Below are 22,018 nucleotides of genomic sequence, written 5' to 3'. Positions count from 1 at the left end.
CTGAAAAAAGATGCAAGCGGGAACACAATTCCATTGCCTTCCAAAGGGGTTTCTTCTGTTGGCATCGCCGCAGTCTTGGAGACTGCCTGGACCAGTCCCTGCAGTTTTCTTGGCAAGGTTTTTTGGAAGTGGTGTGCCATTGCCTCCTTCCTAGGGCTGAGAGGGAGTGGCTGGCCCAAGGCCACCCAGCTGGCTTCGTGCCTAAGGTGGAACTCAAACTCACAGCCTCCTGGTTTCTAGCCTGATGCCTTAACCACAACACCAAACTGGCTCTCCTTTTTACATATTACATATGAACGTGTGCAAAAAGTCTCTTGCTGAGCAAAACAGTCTGTCTCCACCATATTTGTCAAAGGGACCTGGAGCCACCAAGACCTTAACCAATAAAATGCAACTTGTCATTGCAAAGGTTGGTTTGGAAAGGGCCCAGTCCATACCCAGAGAACAGAGGGGGCATTCTGGGAAACAGGCACTTGGTAACCATTTCTGTCCCTTCAGTCCGTGTTTCTCAACCTTGGCAACTTTAAGATGCTGGCTGGGGAATTCTGGGAGTTGAAGTCTACTCGCCAAGGTTGAGAAACACTGCCTTAAGCAACCAGTTTAAGACTAGGCAAGCCCTTTATGGCAGCCATTTGGTGAGCATGCCCCCAACCACCTTGCAAAATTCCACCGTGCCTCCCGGTTATATTCAAAGCAACAGCAAAGTGCAAAGCTAGGGCTTACCCGAACATGTGAATTAATTCTTTATTTGCTGATGAAGAAGAGCTTAAAAGTAATCCTGGCTTTTTAAAAGTTTTAAAAGCCTACCTGGCTAGGCAATGTTTATTCACTTGGCAACTGTATTTATACCGCAGGCAAAGCTCCTGCATTAATAGTGGTGTTTGTTTTTTTAATGGCTTAGTATGCTGGTGAATTGGTATTTCCTTTTATTGGGCAACCCCAGAGCATGGATTTTAACTTCCTTTGATTCTCGTCCACAATTGTGATTATTCTTGCAGTCTCCCCTACAAAATATCTTTTTCTCGCAGTCTCCCCTCCAGAAATAACCAGGTCTGATCCTGCTCGTATGCCGATCAACCAAATTCAGCTAGCTTCTATCAACTGCTTTGGTAGCCACAGAACAGTATATAAAATAAACAATCACCATTTAAAATGGAACATTAAAGAAAAAAAAAACAGCGGAGCAACATAAAGGTAGTCCTCGCTTAACGACCACAATTGGGACTGGAATTTTGGTCGCTAAGTGGAGCGGTCATTAAGCGAGTCCAACCCGATTTTACAACCTTTTTGCGGTGGCTGTTAAGTGAATCACCACAGTTGTTAAGTGAACCACATGGTTGTTAAGCGAATCACGTGGTTCCCCATTGATTTTGCTTGCCAGAAGCTGGCTAAGAAAGTCAAAAATGGCGTTCATGTGACCATGGGGTGCTGCAACAGTCATAAATACGAACCAGTTGCCAAGAACCCGAATTGCAATCATGTGAGCATGGGGATGCTGTGACAGTCATAAATGCGAGGACTGGTTGTAAGTCAGGTTTTTCAGCACCGTCGTAAGTCCGAACCATCACTAGACAAATGTTTGTTAAGTGAGGACTGCCTGTAAAATGGTTAAGATTCTTTAGGACATCACAGTCTAGCACAGTTTCTCAACCCTGGCAACATTATTCTGGGAGTTGGAGTCCACACGTATTAAAGTTGCCACGGTTGAGAACCACTGTGCTAGACTGTGTGTAAACATCAATAATAATAATAGATTTATTTTTGGAAATAGAATATGGTCAAGGCAGAGAACCCAAGAATGGGAAATTTTGAAGGGGAAAGTTGCACCGGGAGGAGCGACAAAGCCGAAGGAGCAATAAGAGAATTATTTTACAAGGAAGGATTTTTAAACCTTCTCCCATAAATTAGCTTCCGTTCCCAATTGGTTTGCAAGAAAAGAGAACAAGGCAAGTGGCGCCTGTATCAAAATGTTGTAATACGGAATATTCCTTTCTCTGCCCTCCCAAATAGTTGTTATCCTGCATCTCCCACAAGGCAGAAAATTGCAGGAATTTTACCTCTGCTGTGTGACCTTTAGAGTTTGGCAAGCAAAAGAAAATCTCCTGGGGAAATTTATCTGTTTCCTTTTTTTTTTTTTTAAATCATCTTTAAACTTTCTCTATTCTCCAAGTCACCCAGTTTCTGTATGGTCCATTTATCCTCACAACAATCCTGCAAGGAAGGCGCATCACCCTGAAAAAGAACGGACTGTCTCAGATAAGGGCTTGGGTGAGTTGAATCTCATTTAGTTTGCTTTGGATTTGGGGGGTCTCACCCCTAAAACACCCCGTCCAGCTCACCAAGCCCTTCAATGAGCTTAAAAACGTTCGGGAAAGCTGAGGTTTTCTTTAGAAACAACCTTTCCAGGCACATTTGTGTCATTTTCTTGATCCAGAGGCAGATCAGGACTGCCTTCTTCTTCCCAGATATTCTTCTTCACTACCCAAAGTGGAGAAAAAAAGGTAGGTCTTCCTGGTGGTCTCCCATCCAAGCACAAAACAGGCCTCATCCTCCTTGCTGCTTTTTGAGACTGGCCAAAGTTAGCTGGATGTGGTCACTCAGCTGGGCATCGTAGGTGATTTGAATTAATTTATCCAGGGGTAACAGCAGGCCCATTTTCCAGGTAAGGTGGGAGGCGGGTTCTTGTCGATTGTTAGCTGGCCAGCAATATCAGCACAACTGCCAATTAATGATTAAACGGGATTGCCAAGTTGGAGAAGCGTTCAGAAGGAGCCAAGCCGAGCCATGGCACACAGTGAGTGGGGATTTGGGGAAGTTGGCAGGGGCATGAAGAGGCAGGGTGGGGAGCAAAAATTGGATTATAAATGAACCCCCTACAAATATGACAGGCGGGAATTATGGAGCACTGTTCGGAGGTGGGCAAATATTTCCCCTGCCAAAGGGTTGGAAAAATAAGGAGAGGATGAATTTCACAGAGGGAACTTGGCCTCAGAATGGGCTGGGGGCTTCATCCCCTCTCCGCCCACCCACTGCAGATCGGTTGGGGCAACCCTCCGTCCCTAAATCCAATTTTATTGGCCCTGGCTACCAAGACCCCTCTCAGTTCAGGGCAGGAAGGATTTTCCCCCTGGATTTTGGAATTGGGACCTTTGCTGAGGGCTGCAGCACCGCAGGACCGCCCAGGTTGCTAGTCCTCAAGGTCCTCGAGTGGCAGAGGTCCTGCGAGCAGAAAGCTGCGGTGGCAGGACAGGAGAGAAATGATGGAATGGGGTTTAACAAGATGTGCAACTAAAGAGCCATTAATAGATGACCTGCCTTGGAAGGAAATGTTTTCTCCTTTCATACGGTCACGCGATGGCAGTTTTGTGAAGCGCTTGGACAGCCAGAGGCAATAATTTTTGGGGGGGGAAGCATGGCTCTCTGGAGATGCCAATTTGGTACCCCTTTTTCTAAATAGAGGGTTGGTATCACCTAAACAAGAGGCTTGTTCAGCTGTCTTGCTTTAAATCCTTCAGTTACTATGGTACATTCATTAAAGTGTGTTAAACAGATGCATTGATAGATTTTTCGTTAGGCTGGCTTAACAGGTTGTGTGAATCCAGACCATCATCATTATCATCGTTTATTATTATTATTATTATTATTATTATTATTATTATTTTATACACCACATCGTGAAATCACAGCTGCCAGTTCTTTAGCGGGTGTTGGCCTCCGCACTGAGTTCTTCCCAAGAACCGGGCATGTCGTAATGTATCGGCATAGTACATGTGCGGATCCAAGCAGGGTGGCCTTTTGTAATTGACAGATGGAAATTTTGCCAGTGTGCAGATTTCCTAAGTGCTGTCCAAGGTTTTTTGCTATTATTATTTATTTATTTTCCTATTATTATTTGTTGTTATTGTTGTTATTACTGAGAGCCAGTTTGGTGTCGTGGTTAAGGCACCACGCTAGAAACTGGGAGACCGTGAGTCGGACTGTGAGTTGGACATGAAGCCAGATGGGTGACCCTGGGCCAGCCACTCCCTCTCAGCCCTAGGAAGGAGGCAATGGCAAACCACTTCCGAAAAACCTTGCCAAGAAAACTGCATGGACTTGTCCAGGCGGTCCCCGAGAAACGGACACGACTGGACGGATTAAAAAAAATGTTGTTATTGCTGTGGTTATTATTATGCCAATCCTTACTGTGGTGCTAGATTTTTACTGGGCCTGGCTCAACCAGTTGTATAAATCCAGCCCAGCATTCTTACAGAACTGAGATAGAACGGAGACCCTCTGGATCAAGGGTGGGGCTCTGCCCCTAAGCTTTGTGCGCCTTTCCTTTCTGCTCCCAGATGCTGTCCGAGTTCTTTTTCTTCCCTTCAAAGACCTCTCGTGACCTTCACCCTTTTATTTATCTCTTGCGTATTGCAACCCTTCTCTGCCAGTGATCTTCGTCCCTTCAATTCCAGCGTTCTCTGGTGTCCAAAGGTCCCTCTGCCTCTCCGAAAAGTTCCACCTATCCTGTTGTGTCCTAATCCTGGACTTGCCTGCATCCCACACAATCTCCCTCCCTCCCTCCTCCCTCCTTTTGTAAGATTCCCCATCTGTTTTCTCCCTTGAGAACAGTGTTTCTCAACCTCAGCCACTTTAAGAGGTGTGGACTCCAACTCCCAGAATTCCCCAGCCATCATGGCTGGCTGGGGAATTCTGGGAGTTGAAGTCCACCCTGCTTAAAGTGGCCGAGGTTGAGAAACACAGCTTAAGGAACAGAAATTTCACTGGGAGAGGAGGTATGAGAAACGGATCGTGCAGCTGACCAAAAGCTGAACATGAACCGGCCGCTGTGACAGAACTGCTAAAAACGGCACAATGTTAGGTGAACTCTAAAATCCAATCGACCGCCAGCTTCCTAGGTTTTAGGAAATTATTACAAATAGGATTATTTAAGAGGGCCTTTGAATTATAAAGCCTGCCCTCTATGTATTTATTGTTGGTATTTTCTGGCGACTCATAAAGCTTTTGGTTTATGGCATTATGCCATCCAATGGTAGTTTTAATATTATTCCATGATGGCTTCATTTGGATATTTGATTGGCATGTGATGCTTGTAACCCCCTGAGAGTGTTAACTGTGGCGAGCAAAGCCTGTTTTATTTGGCAAACGTGTGATGGAATCTCCCATCTGTCCATGGTTTGTGTTTAGAGATGGTCCTCTTTCATTTTCAACTTCAGCACAATCTCTTAATAAAAATGCTGCCTTGGCCAACTCTGGGACAATATACGGATTTTGGCCAAATGTTGGAATCGGATTCTTTCAAACTAAATCTGAATGCCCTGGTTATGTGCTGGAGCTTCAAGCCTTCTAAGTCAGGCCCATCAGTCTAATTTCATCTCAGAACTGACATTTGCAGAAGTTGGGCACCCTTGTGTAATTTTAAAAAAGCACCCCTTCCTTTGCAAACAGTAATCTAGAGAGGGCATACAGCTAGTCCTCACTTAACAACCATTCGTTTAGTGATGGTTCAGACTTACGACGGTGCTGAAAAAAACCCCCAAATGGTCCTCACACTTATGACTGTTGCAGTGTCCCCACAGTAACATGATCACGGTTTGGGTGCTTGGCAACCAGTTCACATTTATGACCGTCGCAGCATCCTGTGGTCACGGGATCACCATTTTTGACCTTCCTGGCCAGCTTCTGGCGAGCAAAATCAATGGGGAACCACTGGATTCGCTTAACGACCGCATGGTTCACATAACACCTGCGGTGATTCGCTTAATGACCACCGCAAAAAAGGTCGTAAAATCGGGTTGGATTCGCTTGGCTTAGCGACCAAAATTCCAGTCCCAATTGTGGTCATTAAGCGAGGACTAGCTGTAACGGTGAGTTTTTTATTCTTTATGACAGCACTGGAAGCCTCCCCCCGCCACCTGATGCACCAATTTTGGGAGGAACACTCGCAGGATTCCTCGCTGCAGGAAATGATGCTGGATTCGGGAGTGCGGGAACTCACTCTGGAAGACACTCCTGAGATTCTCAGCCTCCTGCCTTCCTCGGAAGGACAAGATGTGTTAGAACTGGGAGCCGGAATAGGGTGAGTGATGGAGAGATCAGGAAAAGGCAACATGGAAATTATTATTGTTGTTATTGTTATTGTTATTGTTATTGTTATTGTTATTGTTATTGTTATTGTTATTGTTATTGTTATTGTTATTGTTATTGTTATTGTTATTGTTATTGTTATTGTTATTGTTATTGTTATTGTTATTATACACACCACAATGTGAAATCACAACTGCCAGTTCTTTAGCTGGCATTGGCCCTCATTCACATCGAGCCCTTCCCAAGACCCGGGCATGCCGTAGCGTGGCCTTTTGTAACGGACAGATGGAAATTGGGTCCACGCGCAGATTTTCTAAGTGCCGCCCAAGGCTTTTTGGAATGGCACCCAGTGTGCCGATAACCACTGGGACCGCCAGGGCCGGTTTGTGCCATCATCTTCCAACTTCAGTTTACAGGTCCAGATACGTGGTGATCCCCTCCAGTTCTTTGTCTTCTGTTCTACTACCCCCTGGTATTGCCGCACCAATTATCCACACGTCCTTCTTTTCAACCACCGTTAAATCTGGTGTGCTACGTGCCAGGGCTTCATCAGCTGGTATTTGGAAACCCCCCAATATTTTAAGCTGCTCGCTTTTGACAACTTTTTCGACTCTAGGCCCCCACCAATTTTTCATTACTGCCACATGATAATTCCCCCTTTTATATTATAACATATCTAACATTCCTGCCTCCTATCCAGTAAACTTTCCATTCCAAGTTCCAGATCTCACGCTGGAGAAGGCAATCTGCACAGGCTCAGATGCCACTGGAGAACTACTGGCTCAAATCCAGCCGGTTTGTAATGCTTACCGTTTCTGCTTGGCCATCTGCCCATCTCCTCCTTTGACATGTTGGCCTGCCCTGTGCAAGAGAGAGAGGGCAATCAATTTTTTTTTGCCTTTGACCAGCTCAAAGTATAGAACAATATAAAACTGATCGCAAAATTGCAAGAACAATGTCTTTATGTGAAATGCCTAGGAGAATACAATCTGTAAACTGATTGCTACAGGTAGGTCCATGAATTGTGCTGACTACAGAATAACCATGAGGTTAATCTCTGCAAATTAAGAACTACATGGGTATAACCTACAAATCTAAAGTTCATAAACTATTTATTAAACGTAAATTATAGTAGAAAATAATATAGAGCTAAACTCCCGTAAAACGAAGAACTTTAAATAGGTAAGTGATTTGGTCTAATATCTGTAAATCTCCTAACAGATTTTTTAAACTAAGCTAATTCTACCCCTAAAATGACTTCTAACCAGGTTAAATTCATAACCCTGCACAGTTCCAAAGCTGTATGTAATTCCTTCCTTCTGTTCTTTTTAGCCGATTCACAGGACCTCTGGCGGAATTAGCCCATCACGTTACAGCGGTTGATTTTATGAATAGCTTCCTGAACCGGAATCAGCAAGAAAATGGGCATTGGACCAACATAACGTTTTTACAGGCTGATGTTACCAACTTGGAATTGCCAAGCCAGAGGTGCGAACAGGCGGCGCGTTTAGCTAGCTATATCGCTTGGCCCAATGCAAGAGCAGAGATTTACAATCTGAAACGTAAAAACAGAAATGGGAGAGATATCCAACCTAATGCAGGCCAATTTAATGTGTCATTTTCAAACAAATGCCAGACAGAAATGGCACACAAAAATCAGGAAACGATTTACAGCAATATGTTATATATATATTATATAAATATATTGTTTTATATATATATATATATCTACACACACACACACAATATGTTATATATATATATATATATTGGGAAAGTCGAAAATGGCAATCACGTAACCACAGGATGGCTGTAACAGTCATATATGCAAATTGGTGGCCAAGGGCCCAAATTGTGATCATGTGAGAGTGGGGATGCTGTGGCGGTCATAAGTGTGAGGACCGGTTGTCGGTTTTTTTAACACTGGTGTAAGTCCGAACCATCACTAAACGAATGGTTGTTAAGTGAGGACTACCTGTAACCATAAACTAACCAAGCAGGCTGGGCTTTTTAAAAAAAAGCCTCAAAAAATGGAAGACCCCAATTTTATCCTGGCAAACATTCCTTGCGAGGAAATGCAGACGTGCCCCCCAATACCAAGCGTTCCTCAAAACACCAAGTTTTATGCATAGCCAGGATGCTGACGCTTCTGATTGCAAACTAGGGAATGTAAAATGTAAAGTTGAAACGCCAGTGGGAACCTCGGTTCTTCTGATAGCTTAGTTTTCCTTCGAATTTTAGTTTTGACCTCATCTTCTCCAACTGGCTATTTATGTACCTCTCGGATGCCGAGCTGAGCGCTCTGGCCCAGCAGATGCTTCGGTGGCTTCGACCGCAGGGCCATATTTTCTTCCGTGAATCATGTTCCTACCAGTCAGGTGAGTCCTGCTGAGAAACCAGATCCAGAGCAAATTTGGAAACCGAGGCTTTGAATGTTGGGATTGCATCCAGAATGGTGTTTCCCAATCTTGGGCCCTTCCAGGTACGTGGATTTCAACTCCCACAATTCTCGGCAGTAGTCCTGCCGCCTGTGGAATTCTGGGCATTGAAGTCTACACACCTGGAAGGGTCCAGGATTGGGAAACATGGATACAGCAATGTTTGCTGCATTAAGCAGACTGAGGTGCACTTAATTTCATTCCTGAATGAAATTAAGGGGGGAGATTAGCAGGCAGGAACCTAGAAATAGGCCTTCATGGTGGTGACAGTCCTACAGAAATATAGTCCCCTTTGAAACCCAGATTGTCTTCATACTACTAGATTTTTGGCAACCAGTTCAAACTGGGGTCTTCCAGAGAGCATTTGGAATATACGAACTAATGAGCCCACTACTATTTTTTAACCCTGCTTTATCTCAGTGATAATAATTTAATTTAATTTAAAATTTGATTTGATTTAATCTAATTTAAAATTTGATTTAATTTAATTCAATTTAAAATTTAATTTGATTTAATTTTTGGTTAGTTTAAAAGTCATTTTAATTTTCAACGGATACCAATTACTTATTTATCTATCTATTTATCTATTTATTTGTCAAATTTGTCACCGCCCATCTCCTCCCACTGGAGGGACTCTGGGCAGTTTGCAACAAAATCCTCAATAAAACAATAAATATATAAAATACATTATAAAACTACATATTATTAATAATATAAATAAAATAAATTTTTAAAAAATTCATTTTTCTTCTTCATAGAGGGGTCTCGATGGTCTTGTTAGGGTCAGCTACATTATCATTTTGTTAGCTGCTCAGAGTATTGTTCAAAGGGATGGGAAGTCTGTCCACCCAAATGGCTAGAAATGGGTTTCAGAGGAAACCTATCATCACCTTGGTTTGCACAAGGAACCAAAAATCTTGGATTTCTACAACATGGCTAAGCCACACATACACAAACCAGGGCTAACTGTAGCCAGGGTTAGTAAGTTGAATCAATCCAGCTATTAACTGATCTGGAGAATCTATTGTGTCCTTTGGAATAATTCAAAAAACATTTCCACTTAAAGATGCATAGCGTTATCAATAGACCTCAGCCACCAGAGGGCAGAGTTTTGACCAACTTTTAGACTAGCCAAGCTATCATTTCCCTTATGAACCTAAACCAACTTCTGCCTTTGCTAGTAGGAAGTTAGTTTGGTGGGGTTGTTTCCCAGTGGGTTTTTTTTGGAAGCTGTTTTTTTTCTTATTTATTTTTGCATTTCCACCCCTCTATTCTCTTTGTAAGAACAGTCAAAGGGGGGTTACATTCTAATGTCTCTCTTTGTGTGTGTGTATATAACCCTAATAAATTAGTACAATTAAAAAACAGGAGCAATGGCTAAAAGCTTGAGCGCAAACATTTTTCTCACTGGTGCAATGCTAAAACTCAACCACCAGAGGGCAGTATTTTGCAACCTTTTAAGGCAGCGCCACCACCTTAGGAGGTGCAATGACTAAATGGAGCCAGTAGAGGGCAGACTTTGTGCTCTCCTTTGACAAAGCTGTTCTGTCTGTTGCTTTGTTGTTCTCCTTCCTCCTGTTTTAGAATGGGGTCCTTTCCAAGAATACTGTAATGACCAATCTCAGCCACCAGAGGGCAGCATATTTGCCGTCCTTTGGAACGCACAAGTCTTATTGGGACACTTGCAATAGCCAGCTTCAGCCACCAGAGGGCAATACACCTCCATAACCTTCATATTTGCAAGTAGTGTGTAACAAGGGTACTTTCGGCCGCCTTCACACAACCTGCTAAACTCTGGAGGCAGGTTAGCAAACTAATTGCTTCGTTTACTTAATATTGCATGGGACAGACAGACAACCCATTTTATGGCTTGATGTGACAGCCTGGTTTTCACAACTTGCAGAGATAATAGCTGGATTCCCCCAGTGCATTGAACCACACACGGCCCATTGGCAGTTCTCATTCAGAACATCCATTGATCCAGGAGGTAATCTCAGAAAAACTCAAAATATTGGTCCTCCCAGCTTAGTATGTCTCTAGTCCAGTGTTTCTCAACCTTGGCCACTTTAAGATGCGGACTTCAACTCCCAGAATTCCCCAGCCAGCATGTTTTGCTGATCTCCAAGTTTTGAGCCTGGGATCTTTTTCAGCTCCGTCTGAAGAAGTTGCGAGGAATTGACTTGGAATGGGTTTTATACAAAGCTCGAGCAATTCAGTCTGTCTCAAAAGGTTCTAGTCCTCATGGTTTTAGAGAAAGGTCTGATCTCAAGAGTAACAAATAAGGGCCAGTTTTCGAGGTTTGTAGACACAGCTCTACCCATGGATATCGGACAAAGCCTGAGATTAAAACTGGAATGTTCTGCTTGCGAGCAGAGATGAAAATCCTGGCTTATCATCTCTCCCCAATGAATTTATCCAAGGCTGGGATGCTCAGTTCTTTCCCCACCAACAGGTTGGCTTTGTCCCCCTACCCCCCACCCCACTTCCTTCTAGGAAACAGCCCAAGGAGTTTTAACCCTTCATTGTACAGAAAGCCTGCAGAATACAACCATCTGCTCACTTCAGCCCGAGCCACAGTTGGAAACCAGTCCTATGGCTTTGAGATTGTCCTCTCCCGGTCGGTGCAGACTTACATAAAGGTAACAGCCCCTTCCTTCCCGATTCCTCTTTCGATACTCTGAGATGGAAAGGGGGCCTCTGAGCCCAAGAAGAGTGTCTCCTCCTCTTCGGGTTCTCACATACGAGAAAAATTAGAACAGCCTCCTCAGATGGACAGATCTCTCTCTAACTGTCTAACTACCTATCATCTATCTATTATCTATCGATATACCATCCATCCATCCATCTCCTATCTCTATCCATCCATCTATCCATCTATCTATCTATCATCTCCATCTATTATCTATCTACAATATATCTTTATCATCCATTCATCCATCCATTCATCCATCTCCTCTATCTATCTATCTATCTATCTATCTATCTATCTATCTATCTATCTATCTATCTATCTATCTATCTCTCCTATCTATTATTTATCTACAGTATACAGCCATCCATCTCATCTATCTGTCATCTATCTCCTATCTATTATCTATCTATAATATATCTTTATCATCCATCCATCCATCTCCTATTTATCTCCTGTCTGTCTGTCTATTATCTATGTCTGTCTGTCTCTATCATCTATCTATCATTTACCTATCTATCTATACCATCTCTACTGTCTATCTGCCATCTGTCCAATTTATAGGCCACCCAACTCACAGTGACTCTGGGCAGCTTACAATTAAAAGTTACAAAACAACCTGGCTTTCTTTTTTTAAACTGATCACCAAGTTTTTGCCAAGTCTGCAAAGACATGGGGGACTAGAAACTTGACCTTAAAGCACAAACAGAATGTGATTCTCATACCCTCAGTTCTAACTCCAAGTTGGTTTCTTTGCTTGCTTGCTTGCTTGCTTATCCTCCAGAGAAAGCAAAACCAGAATCAGATTTGCTGGCTTCTCCAAAAAGCCCCCTGGGATCTCAAAAATGGGCTTGGATATGACACGTTCCAGAAATTTCTAGACAGCGAACAGTATGCCGCTCGGAGCATCCGGCGCTACGAATGGATCTTCGGACCTGCGTTCGTCAGCGTGGGTGGCTTGGCTACCACCAAGGTAATAGGACCCGCAACCAGGCGCACGTGGCGCACCTATTTGCATACCCCTGCCAAAGCGTTGAGACATGCATGTCAACATTCAGAGAGAAAGGGAGGGGAAGATTCCAGAGAGACAGAGAATAGAATAGAATTAGAATTAGAATTAGAATAGAATAGAATAGAATAGAATAGAATAGAATAGAATTAGAATTAATAGAATAGAATAGAATAGAATAGAATAGAATAAGAATAGAATAGAATAGAATTAGAATTAATAGAACAGAACAGAACAGAACAGAACAGAACAGAACAGAACAGAACAGAATAGAATACTTTATCGGCCAAGTATAATTAGACATATAAGGAATTTGACTTGTGCAAAAGCTCTCAATATATTTACATAACATCAGAAAATGAACAATAATAAGTAATAATGTTATTTGCTAAAACTATACAATCAGGAAAGAAAAAAAATGAAGGAAAATAATACTATGGCTGTTAACCAACACACACTCATATTTAAAGGGAGAATTAAGGGACAGCATCCTGCACCTGTTGTCTAACATATGTTCACATCCAACAGAGCATTACCAGTCACATCTTAGCAGTCATGGCTTACCATACACTGTCCATCATTATATCAGGCTACATTAATTAGGAGTCCAACAGAGCAATGGCACGAGGAAAAAAGCTGTTTCGGTGTCTAGATGGTTTGACCGACGGTACTCTGTAGCGCCGTCCTGATGGTAGAAGCTGACACAGTTTCTGTCCAGGATGCGAGGGGTCTGCAGATCCCTTCTCCGCCATCCTTTTAAGATCGTTGTGGGGTGAACTGGCAGCCGAGGTCGCAGGCTGGGAGGCATCCCAGACAGGCAGGGACGAGACGGTGGAAAGGAGGGTGAGAAAGTGGAGAGGGTAGTTACGTTAGCAGTGGAAAGTTTTAATTGGGGAAAAGAGCGGGAATTCGCATTCGCAGCTTTGAACTTCGCCTGCGTGCTGCTTTCCAATAAAAGAACTTAGCGCATTCAGACCTTCATGCATGCGTCTGAGAGTTACTGGCACTGGTGGCTGAGTTTGGCAGTCATCGCAGGAAGCTGCGCGTCGGTCAGGAACAGCAACCAGGCTTTCGCAGGGCGCCTGTTCCCGTGTCCCCGCCAGACAAGAAGACGCGAGTCAAGTTCTGCGTGTCGAGATCAAAGGAGAAAAGGATGGGAGGGGGGAATTCCGGAGAGGCAGTTGGAGATCGCTTTGGCGTGAACTGGCAGCTGGGAGAGACCCGAGACAGGCAGGGATAGACGCTGGGAAAGGGAGGGTGAGAAAGAAAGAGGGTGGAAAGTTTTAATTGGGAAATTGAGCGGGAAACAGCCCTCGCCGCTTTGAAGCTCTACCTGCGCGCTACTTTCCAACAAAGGAACTTATCCTATCCAGATCTGGCACCAGAGAGTTACTGATATTGGCTCTTGAGCAGGGCAGCCTTTTCAGAGTCCCTTCGATTTGCAAGCTTTACCCGGAGAGGATTCACCTTTTCCGAGGAACATCGCCAACCGCGCTCGGCCAGGTGGGAGGTCTGTCCCGGGCGAAGCGAGAATGGAGGGCGCCGCTGGCAGGATCAGGCGGCGGGGCGCGAAGGTGCGCCGGGCCCGTCGAGGCCAGCGGGCGTCGGGCGCAAGCGGCCAAGCCCGAGACCCTCAAACTCGCCGACAGAGGGGCGAAGAAGAGGGGCAAGAAGCCCCCCGAACGTCGAGCTGAGTCCCCGGAACCGGTCGAATGCGAGGCTTCTGTCCCGACAAAGCCACTACCGGGGAAGGACCAGAAAGGCGCCCGGAGAGAGAGGGTCGCGTTCCCACGAGCGGATGGCTGAGGGGCGTCCGCTGAAGGTAGAAAAGGAGGTCGCGTCGGTTCGCGAAAGCGTGCATACATTGAGAGAAGCGGTGGAGGCGCTGAGGCTCAAATCTGAACGAAGCCGGGAAACGACCCGAAAGCGCGCAGCCAACCTCAGGCGGCCGGGCCGGAGCCCCAGAAGCTGCAGGGGACCGGGAGCGCGTCGCACAGCGCGTTAGGGTCGCTGCCGCCCCTCCCAGGGCTCAGCGGAGGGCAGAAGCTCCCGTCGGCATAAGGGAGCTTTTAGTTTAAACGCCAAGTTCGGCGGAGACCCCGAACAGCTGGCTTTCTTCCTTATCCACGTGCGTGGATTTATGGAGGATTTGGGGGGAATTCTTCCCAGACGACACAGCTAAGGTGAGATACGCGTCAGTTCACTTGGAAGGCGAGGCTTCGGAAGGGATGCTTCAAATGCGCAAAGGCGGATTCGCCGGAGCTGTTCGGCTTCGACGGCTTTATGAGCGCGCTGAGGGGCCGTTTCGAGGATCCTCTTGCAAACATGAGAGCCGAAACGAGCCTCCGATACATCAGGCAGCGGAGCCGCTCCGTGGCGGAGGATGCCTTGGAGCTCCGGAGGCTGGCGGGGAAACTGGTTGATCGGCCCGAAGCACTGAAAGTCGAGGGGGCTACAGCCGGAAATCCTGGAAGGCTGCCCGTCTAGAGGTGATCCCGCCACGTTTAAAGAATGGATTTGCCTTGCGGGGACGGTGGAAAACACGAAACTTCGCCTCGCCTCCAAAAGCGTCGCCAAAACGGGGAAGAGGTCGAATCCTCAGCAGCCGTGGGGGCAAAGAGGAAGCCGTGCCAATCCCGGGATGATGAAAAGAAGCGACGGCGAACGGGTGGCCTGCCGACGCATGGCTGGCTGGGGAATTCTGGGAGTTGAAGTCCACGCATCTTAAAGTGGCCGAGGTTGAGGAACACAGCCCTGGTCAATGTTTTGCTGATCTCCAAGTTTTGAGCCTGGGATCTTTTTCAGCTCCGTCTGAAGAAGTTGCGAGGAATTGACTTGGAATGGGTTTTATACAAAGCTCGAGCAATTCAGTCTGTCTCAAAAGGTTCTAGTCCTCATGGTTTTAGAGAAAGGTCTGATATCAAGAGTAACAAATAAGGGCCAGTTTTCCAGGTTTGTAGATACAGCTCTACCCATGGATATCGGACAAAGCCTGAGATTAAAACTGGAATGTTCTGCTTGCGAGCAGAGATGAAAATCCTGGCTTATCATCTCTCCGTGCTGCAGAATTGATCCAGAAATTCTGTGCAAGGTACCCTGAAAAGCCTAAACAAGTCTGCTCGCGAACGCCGAGTCAACGTGCCCTCGCTTCGCTTTCCTCGCGCTAATCAGTTGCTTTTGCATTTCAGGGGGGAACTACAGGAAGAAATAAAACGTATGAGCTCATTTTGAGGGGTGGTGGGGCAGCCTGTCAGGGCCCGCAAGCCGGCGCACCCCTGCCGAAGAAGAAGACACGCGTCGGGACATGCGTGTCAAGATGCCGAGAGAAAGGGAGGGGAAGGGGATATGCCACGGAGATCGCTGCTTTCCAGTGGAAGAACTAATTGCGTTCAGATCTTAGTACATGAGAGCTACTGATATTGGTAACGGAGTGTGGCGGTCGTCCCATAATGTGAGTTTGGGCAAACTCTGAATCTAGGGCTTATTTCTGCCCTGGTTGTTGCAACTGATTCTGTTGCTTTTAGGAATAGAGAGCAATGGGCGCAGCGGGGAAGGGGCTGGGCACCTTCAAATCCCCCCTTGGCCACTGACGCTCCTGGGGGACTTTGGACCAGTCCTCCCTCTCAGCCCAGCCTACCTGACAGGGATGTTGTTATGGGGAAAAACAAGGGTGCGATGTATGCCACCCAAAGCTCCTGAAAGAAAGGTGAGGTATAAATCTAATGGAATAATGGTAATATTTCTCTGATCCACATTTGCTAAGCCAAGGTCATTCCATCCCCACTAGGTAGAGCAGCATCTAAGACTGTGTTTTTCAACCTCTGTAGCTTTAAGCTATGTGGACTTCAACTCCCAGAATTCCCTAGCCAGCCATGTGGAATTCTGGGAGTTGAAGTCCACATAGCTTAAAGCTGCAGAGGTTGAAAAACACTGGTCTAAATGAATCCAGTGGGCTTGTTTGTATAACATGCTAAGCTATCAAAACACCAACCATGAGCGTGGCCAAAAGCAAGGAATGCTGGGAATTGTAGTTCCAATAACCTGCCAGATCAGGGAATGGATGGATCAGGACAAAATGTTCTCCTTGACTGATCTAACATCTGTCTAACATCCCCAACTTTTCCCCAGGAGCTGGTTTGCCTGCTGGATTTGAAACCCGGTCAATGTGTGTTGGATGTGGGCTGTGGACTTGGGGGTAGCGATTTCTACTTGGCTAAGGTATACATTTTTTATATATTTTAATCCATTCAACCGTGTCTGATTCTCTGAGACTGCCTGGACAAGTCCCTGCAGGTTTCCTGGCAAGGGGCTATTGCCCATCATTTGCCCTCACTTCAAACAGGCCAATGGCTTCCCGACAACGAATGTCTGAACCTTCCTCCATGCAGGGCTTCACGGAAATATCCCATAGTGACTATGGGATGGTTTTCCACAGTAGTGATGGAAAAGCACTCTGTCAATGCTCTGGGGCACTCTTTTCCATTTTCTTTAAACAGAATGGAAAAACTCAAACAGCACCTGGGCACTGTAGAAGTGAATGGGGCCAGCCCCAGGACTGACAGGCCACCTGGTCCGAGCGAGTCTCTTACGTTTTTTTCTCTGCAGGAATTTGGGGTGGAAGTGTTAGGCCTGGATCTTTCATCCAACATGGTGAAACTGGCCTTGGAACGGGCGCAGAAAGAACCCAGTTTGTTGGTAAGAACAAGACAGGGAACTGATATGGAATACAAGCAGGATAATTCTTCAGTTAGGGAAGGATTTGGGGAGGGAGGACATCAAGGCATCCAATGGCATACTTGGGGAGGTGGCCAAAATTGGCTATGATGCAAACTTGACTTCTTTAGAACATGTGCACATTAAGATCATAATGTGCCATGCACCATCTTGTCAATTTGGACTCTAACTTGTGAATTCCTCCCTCTTTTAGCCAAATCAGGCCTCTGTATTTTTTTTAAATATGCAGGTAGTCCTCGACTTATGACCACAACTAGGGCTGGAACTTCAGTCGCTAAGTGATGCACTTATTAAGTAAGGCATTCCATGACCACGCCCGATTTGACAACCTTTTTTGCCACAGTTGTTAAGAGAATCACTGCAGTCATTAAGCAAATCATATGGTCATTAAGTGAATCCAGCTTCCCCCACTGATTTTGCTTGTCGAAAGTCAGCTGGGAAGGTTGCAAATGGTGATCACGTGACCCCGGGATGCTGCAACCGTTGTAAATACATGCCGGTTGCCAAGTGCCCAAATTTTGATCACATGACTGCGGGAGGTTGCGACGGTCGTAAGTGTGAGAACTGGTCATAAGTCGCTTTTTTTCAGTGCCATCATAACTTCAAATGGTCGCTAAACAAATGATCGTGAGTTGAGGGCTATCCGCATATATAACATCAGTGCACAGTCAGAAGGGGTTTTTCCCTAAGAGTCCCCACCACATCCTGGTTTGGGTCCAGTGTGGGGAGGAGAGGATGAAATAAGGAAGCAAACCATGGTTGGGTTGGGTCAGTTAAACCCCCCACTGCACTAATAACCCCAAAACTTTACAAAGTAAGAGAAGCACATTTGCATATAGCGATTGTAATGTCTATCACCCGACAGCAGGGAGAAAATAATTGGTTTAGGGGGAAGAATTTTGCTGGTTCCAATTTGTTTTGATGACGCTTAAGCCGAAAGGCTATCTGTCCCTAGGTTGGTCGACCTGGATGCATGCGTCTTCCAACATGGTCTCTTTGGGCGGCGGGGCGGGGCGGTTGCACAAGTATTCTTCCCTAAATGGTTCCACATTTTCTTCCACTTAGCGAGGAGGAATCCTTGGTTTTTCATCCCTGAGCCCCCGTTTTCTCTCGAATCGTTCCCGTTTCCAGGTCCAGTTTGAAATCAGCGACGTGACCCGAAGAAGGTTCCCACAGGCCTCCTTTGATATTGTGTACAGCCGAGACACCATCCTGCATATAGAAGATAAAATTAGCCTTTTCCAGCAGTTCCTGGTGAGTGCTCCTTCCTGCCCCTGCAGGTAAGCAGAGGAAGCCCCCCTCCCTCCCTCCCTCCCTCCCTCCCATGTAGAAACCAGAAAGACAGAAGGCCCTAAGACAACCTTCTTCGGCAAGGCATCCTTCAGGCCTGTTGGACTGCAACTCCCATCATGCCCAGCCAGCCTGCATGGGGGGGGGACGATGGAAGCTGCTATCCAACAGAGATGGAATGGGTATAAGACACTTGGGGGCGGGTGCTACTTTAAAAAGGCAGAACATGATCCATTTCCCCCAAACATTTCAGATTTGATTGTTCGCGGGCACCAGTAAAAAATGACATGGTCCTGTTTCTTGTGGACCCTAAAAACAACCCTCTGCCAGGGACGATGCTGCCACTTTTGATTTCTGTGGGCTCTGGTAGAGTGTTGTTTGCTCTCTTGCAGGCCAAAAGCAATCAGAAGGCATTGTCCCCCATTACTGTCCCCCATTACTCCAGTGTGAAAAACTGTGCATGCCTGAGAGCAGATTTTCTCAACCTTGGCCACTTTAAGCTGTATGAACTTCAAATCCCAGAATTCCCCAGGCTAGGGAATTCTGGGAGTTGAAGTCCATACAGCTTAAAGTGGCCAAGGTTGAGAAGCACGGTCTTAGAGCCTGCTCTGTCTTATTCGGCCATCTCTGACTTCTTCTTAGTCATGGCTGAAGCCAGGCGGGCAGCTTCTGATCTCCGATTATTGCTGTGGGCTACGTCCGTGGTCCAAAGGTTTCACCGAATATGTCGAGCAGAGGAAGTACAGCCTGCTGACCCCTGAAGACTATGGACAGGTAGAGTACATGGAGTGGAACAAACTTCTGGCAGGGCTGGATTCGCACAGTCCCATCATGTTCCACCACTACAGATGGATTCATCACTTGTCATCAAGTCAACCCATCCCTTTCCACCGCCACAAATGGGCCCATTGCTTGCCATCAAGTCAACCCATCACTTACCATCCAATGGCTCCATCGCTCGTTATCATTCCATAGGTATTGCGAGAGGCTGGATTTGTGCAGGTCAAAGCTTTGGACTTGACCGAACGGATGCTGTCTGCACTGACCCAAGAGCTTCAAGAACTGGAGACAAGCCGGGAGAAATTTGTTCAGGTGGGGTAGCAATTTCGAGCAAGTGTCCAAATACCAGCGCGTGCACACCTTGACAGCCACGGGGACTATACAGCCAGTGGTAGCAACAGACATACCAAGTAGCAAAGCGTTCTTTGTTTGGGGGAGGCCCATTTCTTTCATAGCTTCTCTTCCATGGGTTGGACCAGAGTGGAGAAGAACTGGAGATGCGACATCTCCAGATTCTTGACGTTGAATATGTTCCTTCCTCCCTGTGCCTAATGCCTTCTCTCCTTTTCTCCTTCATCCTCAGGAGTTCTCAGAGGATGAGTTTAAGTCCATGGCTTCCGGGTGGGAAAAGAAACTGCAACGCTGTGCCAACGGAGACCAGCGCTGGGGAGTCTTCCTTGCGCAGAAGCCACAGTAGAACCGGGCAGAGTCCACATGCCCACCCACCACTGGCCCTCTCCAACACCCTTCTGAACTTCCAGCTTTTAATAGCAACTCCAGATGTGAACGGCCTGGCTTGGTTTCCCAGGTGGTCCCACTGATTTGCAAGTCCCACCGGCTTTCCTTGGGAACAGGGGTTGGAGAAGACACATCTTCCCACTCCACAATGTTGCTGGCCCTTTTAGCAGATGGTTGGGGCTGAGTTCCAGGATGGTTGGCAAGTGGGAGTTTATTGCTCTGCAACTCCCTCCTTTCCACCCATCTGTTTTTCTTTTCGTTGCGTTGCTTCCTTCCAAACTCCATCCCAAAATTAGTAGAGTGCAAAGAATGTCACGCCTGTGCCATCTCAGCTTGGGTCTTGGCAGATGAAGAATCCTGCAGAACTCCAAAGATTACACAGTTGTCCTTTTTCCTGCCAAACTGTCCTAAAAAAAGGACTGTTGTCCTCTGGATTTTAGATTCCCCCCCCCCCAGATTCATAGAGTTTCATTTGCTCCTGCCTGCAAGAGCATGGGATTTGCTGCTAATCCTGTTTTTCTCAACATGACTCAGGATCCAGTTGGTTTTATGCTTTAGAAGTGTTTTCTATGTACTTTGCCCTCAACCACCCATCCCGCCAGTTGTAGTGACTGGTGGAGGCAAATTCCTGTTGGTGGGTTCTAAAACTGAGAGAAATAGGGAGGATTTGGAATTCCAAACACTGGATCTCTTTCCCTGCAATGTTTATCATTGTTTAGGATCGGGGAAGGATTTTAATAAAATCAATTCTCCTCTACCAGAATGGCTTGTGTTTTTTTTTTTATTTGTTGCAATGCAAAGACATTTTTAGGATGAGCTGTGAAAGAAGGAACAGAATCTTTCACATATATACAAAAACAGGGTCCTTCACTGCCCAGCTCCTAAAAGATGGAGGTTCCCATCTCATAATCTCTTCCGCCTCCCTCTTAGCTTTCTCATGGTACTTCCCTCAATCCCATCACCATCCCAAATGGTTTATTTTATTTTATTTATTTTATTTTATTTTATTTTATTTTATTTTATTTATTTATTTCACATTCATTTAAAAAATTCAAACTGCCCCATCCCCAAAGCTGTCTGGGCCGTTAATAAAACCTTACCAGACACAATGGGAATAAAAACATCCCCAAGAAAATCAAATTAAATTCAGAATGAAAACATCATCCAAACTCTGGCAGCAGCAGAACAGAGCAGTCATTCAAAATCTCAAACAATACGAATTTAAGAGCCTGGGGTAATCAAAAAGTCTTCATCATTCAAGAACAGGGAAATATGCTGACGTACCATTGCCATATCTGTAAGTTGCATCACTCAGGCTTGGCTGGAGGGGGATGGAGGTCAGCTGGCTGCCCACAAACACTCATATTTTAGATCTTTTTATGGTTTTTTCCTCCCTGAAAATTTCACCCAGATTAAAACCAAAGTAAGATGGTTGCAGCTTCACAGAATCGCCACCAGGGGGCAGCACGGGCCTATTTGCCTGCTGTCGGAGATTTTGTTAGCCAACGTTAGGCAGAGAATTCCAGTGTTTCTCAACCTTGGCAACTTGAAGCCCTCTAGACTCCCAGAATTCCCCAGCCAGCCTGATCTAGAGGGGTAGCACAGTTCGCCCCTTGGGGTAAACCACTGCATAAACTGTGGCCACCTGGGTTCTCCAGCTGTTCTGAACTACAACTCCCAGAAGGCCTTGCCACAGGCCATGCAGCTGAAAGATAGCCTGCTTGCCTGCCTCTTCCTGATAGCATTGCATGGATTCCAGGCAAAGTTTAAACCTATTGCAGACTGCAGTATGTTTGGGCAACTTACCCCAGTTCCCAGCAGGCTGGCTGGGAATTTTTGTAATTGCAGTCCTCGGAGCCCGGGAAGGCTCCGAAAAGTCAGCTTTCCTGCAAAATGAGCTCAGCTCCAGATGACTCACAGGGACACGTCAACAGAGCAGAAGTGGTTTGCTGTTGACAGAGGGATTTTATTTTATTTTATTTTATTACTTCCCAATCTAACCTGTAGTCTCAGATTTCCTGGTGGTCTCCTATCCAAGTCCTAAAAGGGCTAACCCTTTGAACCATCCTAGATCAGGGCATTCTGAAAGCCCATCTCAGGCCATAATAACCTGGTTAGCTTTTACAATACCCTTCAGCATCTTCTGTTAATGTTTTGAAAGGGAATAACCACGTTCCTGGTTTGCAGCCCCAAATATCAACAATTCTTGCAGCACTTTGAAAAAGTAGCTAATTGATTCCTGGAGAAAACCTTTCA

At 45.8% G+C, this 22,018-nt stretch overlaps 1 protein-coding gene across 2 annotated transcripts; it reads left to right on the top strand.

Annotated features, from left to right (window-relative positions):
* The first annotated feature begins 119 nt into the window (after positions 1-119).
* LOC134506728 (uncharacterized) lies at positions 120-20,519 on the top strand. Of its 2 annotated transcripts, none has more exons than XM_063317014.1 (12): positions 120-128; positions 5,890-6,076; positions 7,417-7,572; positions 8,326-8,462; positions 11,016-11,161; positions 11,996-12,184; positions 16,349-16,438; positions 16,826-16,915; positions 18,086-18,208; positions 18,887-19,018; positions 19,220-19,336; positions 19,608-20,519. In XM_063317014.1, the coding sequence occupies exons 2-12, from the start codon at positions 5,916-5,918 to the stop codon at positions 19,719-19,721; spliced, it is 1,455 nt and encodes a 484-aa protein (XP_063173084.1). In that variant the 5' UTR covers positions 120-128; positions 5,890-5,915; the 3' UTR covers positions 19,722-20,519. The 2 variants fall into 2 exon arrangements, with proteins under 2 accessions (XP_063173084.1, XP_063173082.1); XM_063317012.1 differs by lacking the exon at positions 120-128 and adding an exon at positions 2,691-2,794.
* The last annotated feature ends 1,499 nt before the right edge of the window (positions 20,520-22,018 follow it).

Source organism: Candoia aspera, chromosome 17 (genome assembly GCF_035149785.1).
Source record: "Candoia aspera isolate rCanAsp1 chromosome 17, rCanAsp1.hap2, whole genome shotgun sequence".
Classification (NCBI taxonomy): domain Eukaryota; kingdom Metazoa; phylum Chordata; class Lepidosauria; order Squamata; family Boidae; genus Candoia; species Candoia aspera.
This window is presented reverse-complemented; position numbering and strand designations above follow the sequence as displayed.